General features: G+C 42.7%; 1 protein-coding gene across 1 annotated transcript in view; it reads left to right on the top strand.

Moving 5' to 3' along the window:
- Positions 1 to 15,353, top strand: part of T265_01999 (hypothetical protein) — a gene marked incomplete at both ends in the record, with an annotated part of 89,681 nt that overhangs the window by 8,206 nt on the left and 66,122 nt on the right. Inside the window, 4 exons of the mRNA XM_009166137.1 lie at positions 3,993 to 4,239; positions 4,584 to 4,664; positions 9,877 to 10,135; positions 12,513 to 12,613. Coding sequence (XP_009164401.1) covers positions 3,993 to 4,239; positions 4,584 to 4,664; positions 9,877 to 10,135; positions 12,513 to 12,613 — 688 coding nt within the window. The remainder of the gene's footprint in view (positions 1 to 3,992; positions 4,240 to 4,583; positions 4,665 to 9,876; positions 10,136 to 12,512; positions 12,614 to 15,353) is intronic.

Below are 15,353 nucleotides of genomic sequence, written 5' to 3'. Positions count from 1 at the left end.
ACGATGGTTTTTCTTTGTGAACGCATGGTTCTGGGAATGTCCAAACATGTTAGCTTCTGATAAGTATATTTTCTTTTGGGGCAAACGGGTTAAGCCCTATTGTCTTTGAACTCTTTATACAATAGATGATTCATGATTGTTAAGCAAAACAACACATTCGGAATTTAAACAAGCGGTAAACAGATTTTGTCGGCATGTGATATCGATCAACTGATTTAGTAATTAGTCGATGAACCACTCTGTGCTTTGCCCTACTGTGGAAAGGTTTTCTTCCTTCGTATTTCCCAAGCAATTCACACCATCCTGTGTATATAAGTGGATTAGTGAGTGTTCAAATACCCATAAATAAACCCATAATTCCTTGGGTGTCTATAGTCTCTTGAATAAGATGGAAGAATATTCCATCACAATGTCATTCTAATGGGGTGTTAACTAGCGTGCATTGTCACTTTCAAACAGACGGCAGTCTTCGGACCGATAGGATCTTCATTTCAAGGTTGCTTTGGTATACCGTGAACATACGTGCCTACGTGAAAACGACCGGTTCTGTGCCTTTTTTCATATATTTTCACGGTTGGTGAACACCTGTCCATGTTGGAGTTTATCCTTGAATAATTGACCGCGATTCCTATCACGAGCTTTAAAATAAGGGAGATTGACTAACATTCATTTATTCAGTTTGCCCCTCAAATGGGCAGACGAAAGCCGGTGTTTTCAATATTTTTCTGGTCGTCGGTCGGTTATTTTATTCGGTTTGACAGGTTTGGGCAAACGTTTTTAGTCACCAATTTTTCTGAAGACACCAATGCGTTGTTACGATGCAGATCGGAGATATGCCTTAACAACGGTGTACGCAAGTTTGTGTAAGTGCTCCTGAGGGGATGACCGTCTATCGTGATTGTTTGCCACGGTGAGTAATCTTACTCACTGGATTTATCCACTAGTGGTCACAGTGACCGATGCGTAGGTGAACTCTGAACCGGACTTCTCCGAGTCGTATACTTCGATTTGTCCAATGTTCGACCATGTCTACGTTACCAAACCAAGTTCGTGATTCGTTGTTCATAGAGGTTCATGGTTTAGGTCCAGTTCAGCTTTTCTGTTTGTTGTATTTGTTTTGAAGGACCATGCGTTCAGAAATTACTACGCATGTCTGGTGCCTCCACGTGACAGAACTGTGAGAATTAAGTTTTGTACGTATATCGGTATAACCTGAGGAACTAGAAATCCAGAATTCAGCGCAGCGTAACAACCAGCATGTATGTATTCGAATTGGCGAATATGTACAGCATACAGAAGATTAAAACAAGAGAATAATGAATAAAGCAATGAATAGAGTATCAGTCATGTTCATCACAAGAACCTTCGTGTCTTCCATTCTAAAATGAACTTCCTAAACCTCATGATAGGGAACTGATCTAAGGCGAACCAGATCGTCTTATGGCCACCTTGTTTTCGTTGATACTTCTAGATAGTTTTCTTCCTATTTATGGAACGTATTTTCCTCTACACTTGCTATACTTCATCCAGTAGATAAAGCTGTCTTAGTTCCCTCATTTGGTTTCGAAATCTGCCTCCTCAATGTGGCACTGGGTTTGCGTGCTACTGAAATTGCATTTAGTTGCCATCGCGTTCAAATACGTTTGTGATGAGGAAGATAACTATCCGTTCACTTGTCTATTCTGGCTGTTGTTTCTCTTACTACCTCTGAGACAATTTCCTTGGGTAGTAGTTTTTCCGTAATATTTGATATAAGTCGTTTTTTCTTACCACTTCCGTTGTGTTGCAGTATTCTTCTGTTCTTCTGAGTACATTATGAGTGTAGCCCTTCTTTTGATTCGACCGGTGGTTGCTATAGTGGTCCAATATTCATTATCTTTGGGCCTTTCTTTGATATGCGTAATTTGGAAGTCTTCCGTCAATAATCACTTCCTTCATAAGCACTTATATAAACCTGCGTACACAAAAATAAACTCACGGCCACTGATGCACAGGTTCACGCCGTTTTAAAATAACTCGCTGAAGGTGTCATCTGGATTTTTGACGAAACGTCCGCAAACCAACTGCCAAGCCGATCGAAGAACCCGACTCAAGACTGAACAACAAGGTGCTCTGTTTGGGGAGGGTTCAGTGTATCACTTACAGGCTGAAGCTCAAATGTATGTTGCTCTGGCAAGGACTAACGTAAGGTTTCTAAAAGCCAAATTGTGTATCCAGCTGATATGCCTTGGCAAGTGAAACCAAAGCTACCTTTTTCACGGAATTCACATTTTGCCTTACCCGACGCTGTAAATACAAGTTTACGCCCTACTGATTGTTGACCCATATTGCTGTGGTCATTAAGTTGTTGACGTGCTGCTGTATCCAAGCCTGCATTGTGTCCCGGATTACAGGTCACCTCAGATGGTATGTACATCAGCATACTTTATTACAGTGTGCGCACTTTGAAGGTCAAATTCTGCCTTCAAAAATGTCCTTCTACTGGTAGGTAAGACAAGACCAAAGAGTATTCAATAGGTGTGGAATTAGATAACAATTATTTCACCTGACTATCCAAGAATCTTTACGCTGTGGAGGGGTTTGTAACCACACAGCAGCAGAGCATGGTTTATGTGCCTAAAAAGGGTGGAGATACACAACGTAATCTTTAGACACATTTATCACTTGCGTCGTCACAAGGAACTAACTTGAAATATGGTAACCAACAAGATAGTTATTCTGTCAAGCGGTAAATGTGCATGAAACCGTGCATCAACAAAACGTCGGCGACCTGTCACAAACTGTTTAATGATTTAGCAACTTGCCGTGGTTTTGAGATTGTGTTTGATCAAGTAATTGGTATTTGCCTAGAGTTGTGGTCCGCCTGATGTGACCCTAAATGACGATAATCATGGCTTTATTCTACAACAAGTTCTGTTGTGGCGGCTATTTGCAACGTGTGGTTATTTTCAAGTCACTGAAAAATGATATTTCCACTCGACAAACTGACCCACCTATTGAGTTCAATCCTACTCTGCACAGAAAACGCTAATTTCTTCATGTATTGGGCTCGTTTTGTGTTTAAAATAGAGATCTGAATGGCTTTCACAGTTACCGTGATTTAGGATGAAAAATCTAAGTTAGAATGTTCATGTCAGTCATGAGTTCAAATACTTTGCGGAGTTGTATCAATGTGTATGTTTGTAATCTAACAGTTTTTCTCCGGTTCTGATCACGGGATCGGGCATGTTCGGAGAGCTGGAGTACCCTAAAACAAACAGTAACTTTTTGGTTCTACTTATGATATCGATATCAACTCTGGAGTGTGTCCGACACATAGTTTCGGCACTCTTGAGACCCACTAACTAAAACTAGTCCTCAAATTTCTGTCACGTCGTTTAAGCGGACACCGGGTTGCACGTACTTGGTGACTGATACTCATTGGCAACCATATTCAACCCGATTCCCGGCTAAAATTCATGCGATTCTTTGTTTGTAGAATCCTTCAAATGAATATGCTACACTAGGGTCACATCCTATTCAAGCTGGAATGATATACGTCGTGTCGAAATATGTTTCCATACTACTCATAGGTCCGGTGACAAGTGCATTCGATTAGACAAATACACTCACCTACATATCAATCTGGCCTTCACGGAAGACTCAGCTGAGTCTCTCGTTTATGTCGAAGATTTTCCAGCAATCTTGTGGGTAGTTTCCTTTCCTGTCCTTTCCTTTCTTCGTTGTTCCAGTCCTCAGTTCATCTGAAAAATCATTCACAGTGGAGCTTACAAAAAGACTCCCAATTTGTGGTAGACAAGCTCAGTAGTCGCTGCCGATTTTCCCTATTATTATTTTTACAAGTGCCATAATAGCAATTTCCTGAAGAACGAGTTGAATTTTTCCTGGTCGAGGCTTCCCTTCATAGAGTTAGGCAATCCTCTACGAAGACATCTATGTATTCACTTAACAAACAGTCACAATTTGCTTGTCAAATGGATTCTTCCCCGCAGGTTTGTGCACCAAAACTCACCAGATCCATCGTGCAATCAGACTACGTGACTGGCGGATGTTTTCAGCTGGACGCGAATTTACAAGACCCCAAGGCATTTCAGTCTTCCATGTCTTTCTGTCAGGATATTCCAGAGGCAGCCAAATCGATTGATTTGCGACACTGCACTATCGGTGCCACAGTTGGTCACCATCCCCGAAGTCCCAATAGCTTGTTTATGGGTGGACCGTACTTTTACTATGCCAAAGGTAAGTCCAAGCAGAGTCGTAAGCACGTAGTGATTTTTCGACAAATATGCAGAATACTGTTGTTTTATAAATCTGAGGGACTACACCGTAAAATATCAACATTTGCTAAAGAGACAACTTTCCAATTACTGTTAGTCTCTCCATCATAGGTGTTTATGATCCTTCAGCAAACACTTAGCAGTGTTCCAAGGAAGGCAGAAATGATGTGTTTATTGCGTGGGAAGTTCTTCATTCTAGTTAGGCATACTGTGATTGCTGTTTTCTTATCTTTACTCGCAAAATGCCCGGACATTCAAAGCCTTGTTGGATTTTATTTTTGCCAACATTTTCCTTCTCGCCCATAGGTATGGGTGCCATTCTCGACACGGAGAAGTTTTCAAGAACGCAGACATCCAGGGAGAACATACCACCGAACACACTGCTTGGTAAGTTGTTGTCAAAAGCATATCCGTCTGGTTTTTCTGAGGTGGGCCGCTTGATTGTTCTAAAAATAACTCCTTCAGGAAGAATAACCAGTTAACCACTTGACTGACCCATTAATGCAGGGATGGGATTGGTAGAGATAACGACTGCGGGATAGTTAAGTAAGGTCATCATAAATCATTTCTCTCAAAGTCAACCGAGTCATCAGACACGCGGTCGCATCGCTCTGGAAGGCAGTGCGTGCTTAATAAGGTCAACACGGCCATGTCAAAGGAAGCGTGGTCCGATCGGGCCACGTTTAGATTTTCACCTTCACCGTGACTCACTATGTGGGCTGTCGGGTGAGTTACGCATCCGCGACTAAATAAGGCGCTTCGGTTCATGCGCAGGGGTTTTGCATGAGGTCACAGGTATTCATTAGACATAAGGTGTGCGTTCGGATGCGCAGCTTGTTGCATGCTGTTTTCCTGGCAGGTAGTGTGGTGAAAACAGCAGCAGACGGGAGAATGCTTGTAAACTTTGAACTAAAATTTGTTGTGAACATGCATATAAGGACGATTTTTGTTACTTCGCTGAGCAATAACCCGAAGCGACCGTTCCAGACTTATTGCGATCAAGACGGTATGTATAGTAAAGAGTTGCAGTGGTAAGACATCTGAAGAGACCGTCTCTAGTTGACCAATTAAAGTGAATTCTGCGATGGAAGAAAACTGTTCATCAAATAATCGTCTGGTTTCTGGCCTAACCGATCGACTTAGCAGCAATCAACACATCGCTTCGGGTACGGGCTCGGGTACGAATACAAGCAACTGGTCAACAGAAAGCGTGGTCATTGAGCACAGTGAAAGAAAACAGGACGTTGAGCCCACATCGTGATGATGTCATTTTTCAGCTCACCTTCACAGACGGTCATTCTATCAGTAACGTTTCCATTTGCCGGTAGCTATCCTATAGAACTATCTTCCAGGTTATTAGCACGTTCACATTATGGCACTTAATCAATGAACCATTCGTCATGGTCTCTGTATGAATCATGAAGTTCCGTGGGAACAAGCTGATGTCACTCTTCCCCTCATTCTATATTTTGCACCAATCCAAGACCATCTAGTTCACTAGATCACTAGTTGGCTGCTTCTGTTTGCAGGAGTGTGGAAATAAATGGGCATTAGGTTTGGTAGTTTGGATGAGTCTATTGGCTGTTGCTAAGATAGCATGTGGCTTACTCCCGGGTGGGGTGACAACTTCATTGAGCACACTGACGATTTAGTGCGAGCATCTGGATGCAAACGTTTAAAGTAATTCGGTTTCTCTGTGGGTATGCGCAAAAAAGCGTACTCTGAGTTGTCCAATAACGTCTGATGGGATAAGAACACGTAATGTGACTACTGATATCATTCCGAGGCACTGTCACGTGAAATCAAATAAAGTCGCCAACTTTTAAGAGTGATCTCCGACCCGAAGGTGCAGCTAACACGCCTTATCAGCCATGGTTTTGCGTCTACCTTGCAAATGACGACAGATGACCCCTCAGAATAAAACGAATCCAATTTCTCTTGGTATTCACACTTTGTGACACACGGGCGATGCGTTTTTCCACAAAATACTAGATATTCTGGTAAGGCGGTTTCGAGTAGTGTACATCAGGTAGCTAGAATCAAACCGGAATACCAAAAATCTTGTTTGACGGATGAGCCACTGCACAGGCTACACAATGGGCGACACGCCGGAACTGTCTGCAGATTCATTGGTTTTCCAGTTCAAGCTATACAACGGGACAACCGTATCTTTCAACTACCCAAAAGATGTTGACTTAACGGAATATGGAGTCCAGGACATATTCGAGAAGCTTGTACGAAATCTTTTCCCGAAGCACAAAGTCGATTCTTGCCCAGGAGCTTGTTTCTGATCTTGTCTTATTTGTGCTGCTATTCCCATCCACGATTCACCAGCCTGTGATAGTTTCAAGTAGAAGTTGCAAATTTTCACAGTTGTAAACGGATATGCTCACCTTATTCATCTGAAAACCGGTCCAATAAAACTAGTTGCTGCGTGGTTGCAACGAGTTACCTGATTTTGTGGCCAGTTTAACTGTTTAAACACTTGTTTCAACAGAGCGGACTAAGAGATCTATGTGCATTGAAAGCGCAGATAAACTGCACAGAATGTGGACCCGAAAACGTTCCTTCATGTTATGTGTATCCCTGGTGTACAAATTCGCTGGAAAACAAAATCCTTCTAACCTATGTTTGGCAACCGTGTCTGCTGACCCTCAGTGGTCAGTGTGTATACATAGGACTGGAAGAATTAAAACTATCGATTGAAGACTTCACTTGCCCCTGGCAAACTGTTGTCACAAGACACGAGCAAACGTACATCCGAGTCATGCCTGCTAGTTTCATGTGCAGTTAAAATCGCTATAAAATGCGGAGTTCGGAGGAGATCTGTGTGTCTGATAATGGCGTCTTTTGTGAAGACCACGCACAACCCTTCGTGTGGATGTGAGTAATCTTAATGCGGACGAGAATGCGAAAATCGAAACGAGAATTTTAGATTCTGGAGCATTGTTGGTAACCTCATATGGCACTATACCTATCAGAAACAGTGGCACGTGTGTTCTGTGACATCAGTACGTATGAAACTTACGTCATGCATCGCCTGATGATTATCAATCAGCCGACTCTGTCTGAACAGATCGAAACATTTCACTTGGTGATTTGCAGATCTCTTTCGACGACGAAGAACGATTTGATGAAGTGCTCGGAACGGAACCCTGGTAAATGTGATTTTGATATAGTAATTAAGGCTCCTGGTTACCCTAACAAGTTTTGACACGACGATGTTGTCGCCTTCAGCTGAATAGCTGGCTTCTGTTTCTTGGAAAAACTGGTAAGGACTGGAGCAAATATTCGGATCCTTCGTACGCTGACAAATGCTCTACTATTCCAAAAAGCGCACTGGAGACCACAGTCCGACAATTTCAGTTAGACGCCTGCTAAAAGTAAACATGCTGGCGTGTATGTGGAGACTGTTTAGAATGGTGCAGCCTGGCCGAAGTGAGTACCAGTGCGACAGTCTGCGGCTTCTGCTGTCATCGAGATTAGGGGTTTCTGATCTTGCAGCTAGTTCACGTGAAAACCGTGCAATCGGATGAAAAGATTTTCAGCACTTCTGTCCAGTTCGCTGGATGTAGCCTATTATATCCTGCGGAAAAATTTTTTTACTTAATAGTAATTTATCCGCGTTCCTTACTTACGGGAAGCATGGTCTGCCGGTGATGGTTACTCCTTAGATGTCCAAGCTTCTAGATCCAAGATCCTTAGGAGCATGATGTTGATCACGACGATCCACTTTAGATGGCTTCACAAGGTGAAACAAATTCAGGATTCTAAATTTATTCTGAGGAGGCCATTGGACTATAACCACCTCAAGCTACAAAACCTTGTCTGACATTGTGACCTGACATAATGTTTGTACCAATCACTGTCCAGAAAATGAACTTATCTGAATAGTCTGTTGGTCACATCTATTCTGGGAAACGTGTACCTGAAAAGAAAGACCAGCTTATCCCAGAAATTTAATGATGTAAGAACTAAGGCACGAACAAACATATCATTTGTGCACATTTTCAAATGATCCAGGAAACTTTTCGGGTGTGGGCGAGATAGCGATGTAAGAACTAAGGCACGAACAAACATATCATTTGTGCACATTTTCAAATGATCCAGGAAACTTTTCGGGTGTGGGGCGAGATAGCCCAAGTGTTTAGAGCGCGAATTTACTGACGGGAAGATCCTTGGTTCGAACTAGGCCTCTGCCACCCGACTTACCCTGTCTAGGATTGACTAACCTGGCAGTAGTCCAGCCCCCGTGCTTCCTTATGGTAGCACGGCAGTTAGTCACCGAAAGGGTGCTATAACTGAACGACTTGTCGAGTGGTTTTATTGCTTAGCACCACATCGTTCCTGTATTAGTAGGAAAAACTAGCGGTTTAATGAATTCAGTGGATGTCACCCCACTTGGTGATCCGACCCGGAATATATGTTAACAGCCGACCTATATGAACGACTTTATGGAAACCAGTGTATTGATAGGACCAATTTAAATCAGAAGTTGACCGGAATAAGATTACTACTAGCCTGATACCTGAATAAACAATCTTACTAAATCTGGTGTTGTTAGGTCACCATACTCCTTGAGCTTTAGAGATGTTTTTTGGCAGACGGTCCGTAGAACAAAGTGCTATTGCTTATAGAAACTACTTAACTATCAGTTTGGAAATTAAGGGAGGCTAAAGTTTGTCACTATTCCTCTCTCTCACAGCTGCGCTTTAATAGGGAATCTCTTGGTCGATGAGACAACTTCTCTTTAGGGAGTACGAGTTCCAATCCCGAAACAAGGTGAAGACGCCATTGTTCTCCCTAAAGGAAACGTTAGAATAAAAATTTTCTCGGGCATTGACTCGGAATAACGGACTAGTTTCCGCTTCGGTGATTTCACATCGTAATCACAATGGACACACTAACCCGGGACAAAAAAGAACTCCTCCTGAGTGAACGTGACGTGGGCGATAATTTGATCTTGGGCAGGAGCACAGTTGAAGTATTACCGGAGGGTAATACAGTATTAGATGTGACGGCGAAGCGTGCGATAAGTCCATAGTCCTCGATTTCCCAATAATCATTGTCTGTTGCTATGTAAGAATAAGTCCTCGAGAGCCTTTGTAGAGACTAGGAAGTTGTTTCCTTACCACACGGTGAACCAGCTGGATAAAACCGACCCGCGTTTTTCGGTCGACAGTAGTGAGTGTTTGCTAAAAGCTTGAGTTAGGCGATACATCAAATGTCTTTCGACAGAATGAGTCCGCAGCCCCAACTATAAGGAACTCCAGAAAAAGCCGGCTTCTATAAACGGGTGTTTCACATATAAACCGCACTTGGCTTGACAAGTGATCACTACCAAATGCAACTGGAGGAGAGGAAGCTAAATCCAAATATCCAAGTGTTTCACTACTAAATGATACTGATACACGAATTTGTCACTGCCAAATCGATTGAGCTATCAGCCACCCCTCTATGTTGACCCAGTTAGGGTTATTAACAACAAAACCCCTTTACCGAAACATTCAGTCACATTGCCGCGGATTGAGCAAGATAAAGTTCTAGATTGTACTGAATTACAGCTACATGTTACGTCCTTCTGCTGTATGTTGTACAGGTTCTGCACTTGACGTTTCGGATAGGATTTTCGCCCCTCAATATGGACCGGACCCTCCAGTTTACGTGGCCTATGGCGGTCCAGGTGTGCCGGTTACAGCCAACGAAGCCAAAGATGTTGGAACGGGCATAGTTCTTATCTATCACAGTTCCGATGTGGACAGTGGCACCGATTTGAATCCTGTAATCCAAATCAACGGAAACCAGTTCGCAAGTCGTTTTGGGCATGCTGTACTATTGGTTGACATAAACAATGATGGGTAGGTAACCAGTGTCTATCTTCTGAGCTCCATTCATGTTTTTCATCTGTTTCATCCGATAAACACATTGAATTCTGGAAACCTCTTTCAAAAATGTTTAGTGATTTCTTCGACAAATTGCTTTTAATTGATGAAGGTCTTTTGGCTCATCTTGTTTATCATACCTAGATAGGCTGTTAAACACTACCTGTCGTAGTTCAGTAAGCATATAGAATGTTATCTTTGCTGCTCTGATAGAAACCGTTTGGGCATATTGATGATATGATCTGGATGTGCTTCTAGCCATTTTCCAGCCGTTTGTCTCGATGGTTGAAATGAACTGTCGAATATGCGGTTTTAGCGTATCTTTTGAAACTTCAATTGAGTAAGTAGTATAAAGACATTCAGCTGACTAGCTGGAGTGTGCGACGAAACATAATCAGATTAATGTAGAAAATGCCAGTCATCAAACTAAACTAATATAAATGGGGGCTTCCCTGGAGTTTGTGTTGCGCGCCAGGGATGTCTCTGATTTTAGCTGCCGTGAAATTTCGAAAAGTTGAGTTGCCAGTGATACGAAAATATTATATACGGATTGCAAATTTCCTAGTATATGTGAGTCGAATCAATGAAATCTGTTACAGTTTTTAAGCGCAATTCGGACGTTGGAATGCAGATAACAGTTTAAACTGAGCCCCCACCTTTCAGGTGAGTGGATGGCAAGGAGCTCACTCTTCCGAACCATATATGAACGGGATTCTTCTCTTCGCTCGACCATACGCAACGGCAACTTTACACCAGTTGGCAGGGCTTCAGTTAAAAAATTTTGTTTGTGAATCTTGCACTGACCTCTCATGGCATGATTAAATCCATTACTGAGAAATGTTTGAAGGGATTATGATGTTGCAATCCTTGGATTTTCCAAGCGGCTCCTCTGGCTTCAGTCCGGAAGGAGGTTACAAAAATGATGGCATGTTCTTTACGCCATGTACACGCAGGGGTTAGTAGATGTCATTCATTAACCTCTTTAAGAGAACGGTGCTATCAGTTAGGGCTTAATTACTTTGGTCTACGATGTCTACCTAATGTTTCCTGATTTTCGTTCACCGAATTTGTGGTTTCTATGGCCTCACGGTTAAACATGTTGCAGACCAAAACTAGACAACTAAGAGGACAGTTGATATACAGTGTCCACCGCTAGCTTTTCTTGGAAGAACCAGCATGGCAACGTAATATTCCCAAACATCGAACTTTACTTTGCTGACACATTTCGTTGGCACATTTCGTTATCGAAGAGAGACCTTTTGGGTCGACGTGTGCACAATGCAGTTAGGATGACGGTTCTAACAGCAATCTTGTTACACACTAGATATCATTTCATGTGAAGTACTGAAACGCGCACACTAGAGAATTGTATCTAATCACACAGCAGCAGAACTTCTCAATCACCTCAGAACTACACAGCACAAAACAGTAGAGGGACATAATTCAGTCGGCGCCAAACGTCATGGCATTCAAGCCAATTAGCCCGGTTGTGGTTTTGGAATTTCTAGGCCTCTCGTTAATAGACTTGTTTGGTCCTTTCATCGCGTTTAGTTCAATGTCACCATTTTGTGCCCAATTGTCTTTTGTCCCTTCATAAAGTCTTATGTAAAACAGCAAGGGACGACCAGAAGAAGTTTTCCGTAGGCTTCATCTGAGAACGTCAAATTGGCTGCTCGAAGAACGGCCTCTCATTACCTAGTAACCACACATACAACTTCACTGCCAATATTCTATAATGCGTTATCACCCAAAAGACGCTGAGCACAACGATGGTTGGAATTTTCGAGATTTTTGCAAGTGTCTGGTCCATATTAATTGGGCGTCCAGAAAAGTACGTCTGCTTGCACAAGCGTTTTCAGAATCCTATCTCCATCAGGAGGTATGCAAGTTCAGTTCATTCCTTGACTGTGTTTAAATCATGCTAAGTAAGCCGGCAAATGAACAGAGACCGCTTGCTATTAAGGAAGAACTAGAGTGCTTGATGCAGCATCTTGTGTTTCTGAAGACGGCTAACCTTCAAACTCGTCGAAATAGTGTCACCAATGCGTCGCATGCTGGAGTTCGTCCAGTGGTGAACTGATCACTTGATTTGGCAACACCTGCAATATCCAGTGACTGACCTAAAAACGCCGCTTTTAATCTTCTACCCCCATTTTTTTACACAGATTACGTGGTATAATTTTTCAAGACAGCGAACTAATGAGTTGAAAATCCAAATGCGAAAAGTCTCCTCAGTTGAATGAACAGCTAGTTCCGTCAGACGCGCACATTATGAATGTTCTGTTCACTAGAAATCTGGGTGCTTTTTTGCTATTTTCTTCTTATCTACCTTCACCATCCTTATGGTTACTAGGTGGGAAGACTTGATCGTCGGTGCTCCGTATCAAGAAATAGAAGCAGTGGCGGGCGGACAACCGCAGTATGGTGCGGTGTTCGTGTTCACAAATCGCCAAGGTCAATTCCCCCAACCGTTTAGTCATCAATCGGGCTTCGAGCCATTTACCTACGAAAACCACCAGATGCTGTTCCCACCGGACAAGNCGAGGCTGACCAATGTCAGGGTATGGTGCTACACTGGCTGAACTCGGTGATATCAATCACGATGGCTTCCAAGGTGATTATGCTGAACTGTCTATAAGTTTGCTCAGTAAAACTTGACGGTGTATTTGCTTTAAACATCACTTCTTGAGTAATCACATTATCAGTACATCATACCATCCGGTGTATCTATCTATCTCATGAAAACTGACGCATCTCTCGACCTCATTTAGTTCTGATTCGACTCAATCTTCTCTTCTATAAATGAATGAGGAGAGATGCTCTTTTTAAGGGGACAATGTTAATCCGAAACCCAGGTGAGAGGCAGCCAGGTAGCAAGGATTACAACTTTTTAACATAGTGTACTGGGAGTTGTGTTTGCTTCCGTCAATAAGCTTCTGAGTTTGGGCATGTTATCACCTTTGGACTTGGGACGTTATCGACTGGTGCAAATGATGTGGTGTTAGGATATCCGTCAGGAGTCAGTTAGACTGAATTTCGTTCTTCAACAATAGAATTTATTACAGTGCAATAGTCTCACGAGTGTTATATGCGCACCGGTCACAATCTTTGTTGGGCTGCTGGACACTATCGTTTTTGTTCAGCTCATCAATGGCGCCCTGATGAAATTCTCCAATTCTCCACTGGCGACGGGGCGAAGTCGGGAAATAGGTTGCAGGATCCAATCCCTGACTCATCACTAGTACACGTTTATGTGGTTGAATAGCCATTAAAGTACTCAAGAAGTTCGCAACAGTTTGCTTGGCGACACAGTCGGTTTAGTTCATCATAGCGTTCACTTTTTTTAATGAATAAGAAAAAGTATAAGGAAGCTTTGAGGCAACTTTAACTCGTGTTCTAAATGCTCTCGCCATCCAGCTTGCATAAGTTGGATAGTCTCATCCTCCTAGAAGTGGGCTTAAATATGAAAAGAAAATCTTGCTCACGAGGTTTAAGAACGGGACGCAAAGCAAATGATTAGCTTAGTGTTTGGCTCTCACCTGCTGAAGTGTTCCGTGCTGTTTGGCCTCCAGACTTAAAACCATATATGCGTCCAAGCAACATCCTAGCAAATTTGTTTCTTCGTTATAACCAACTCGTCAAACTAAGTATCCTCGGATCCATTAACCTGTGGCAGGTGGTCCACCATTGTGCAACTGTGAGGTGATCTGGGCCGCATCAACCTTTGATGACTGGACTGTTGTTGATGCCACTAGCTATTCGGAATGCAAAATATGTGGCACCTTTTGTGCAATTTACGAGTCAAATAGAGCGTGTATGCTTGCAGCCGTTGGAGTAGAAACTTAACGATAGTGCGAGACTGTGTACCTGATTCTTCCCAGTTTGCACACTGACATCGCATAGGCAATATTTTTGTGTGGTTGATTAATGTCTTCGTGAAGCTCGCTGACTCAGAGGGAAGTAAGAATGTGCATACGCACATTTTTACTCAAAATTACGAAGAAGTTTCTGGACGATGGATCGTTTTTGCTAGATCCTCTGATAGAAACCATCATCGCCATCGTCTGAAAACTTACAGTGCGTCTTTGATGAACGAAAATGAAGTGTATGGATGCACTTGGGAAAGAGTCCGAAAGAAATTCGTCTGTTTCGCTCACTACTGGTCTAACAAAGTCCACTTATATAGCCCATTCACGAACAAGGCTTCCAGAATACCAAAGCGCTTCGATGATTCCTATCTATTATGGTCTTTGACATGAAAAGTAAGATCTGACAACGAATACTTTCATTCTTCCATTCCTAGCGGTGGGTCATCGCGATGACATTATCCTCTGTCACGTGCCTCAATTCACGTTGAAGAATGGTTGTCACTAGCAATGTCGTACAACGTAGTGATGTCCGTTAGTTAGTGTCCATTTCGGTCCGTGATTTAGGTAGCGTTGCATGTATGGTTACAATTTGTGATTGGCTACTGTTCGGAACTAGGGTAAAAAATCTCACGTTCTCTTGATCTTCACTGGGTTTAATGGCAGTTTCCTACCATATCTAGACTACAGTTTTTGCATTTTACAGTTCTAATTCCGCATTGTGGAGCTGGCACAAAAACGTCTTCATTTTGAGTGCGCAATAGGGTGTAGATCATCACTTGAGCTCATCATACTGAGGTATTTGCACAGATTTTCAAGGCTATCAAAGATGAGAAGCATCTTCTGAATTGGGATAAAAGTAATGTTGAGAAAAGGCAGCTGAAGGTAAGTTGTTACCTCGAGGAGGGTGTTAGGACCATTAGGAGTTTCGGGCCACCCTCGGATCGGATCTTGTCAAACAGATGAGCGGCATTTGATGCATAATACGAAAAGTTCAAAGTCAAAACAAAGCTAAGTGGAACAGGGCGTTATACACCGGCGTTTCAGTTGTCGTGACCAACCTTTTTCAAGGATTTGTACAATCATTTGAATACGAGTCCACCAGTGCAGTGTCATTTGGGTTCAACATCACGGCTTCTGATAGGTGTGTTCCTAAGGTCAGTTGACAGGCACTTGCAACCAGCTTGCGTGAGTAGGTTAGCTCTCTGTGCGTGTACGCGTGGGCGCGCTTACTTTGGCTGGGATGTGACGTGCTGGCTGTGATGTGTCATTGTTGAGATTCCTGTCCAGTTTCTGGTCTCTCTGCTTACTAGTGTATGTAGTAAGTA

This window comes from Opisthorchis viverrini (genome assembly GCF_000715545.1).
Source record: "Opisthorchis viverrini unplaced genomic scaffold opera_v5_22, whole genome shotgun sequence".
NCBI classification, from domain to species: domain Eukaryota; kingdom Metazoa; phylum Platyhelminthes; class Trematoda; order Opisthorchiida; family Opisthorchiidae; genus Opisthorchis; species Opisthorchis viverrini.
Note: the sequence above shows the minus strand (reverse complement) of the source record. Positions and strands in the feature narration are given on the sequence as shown.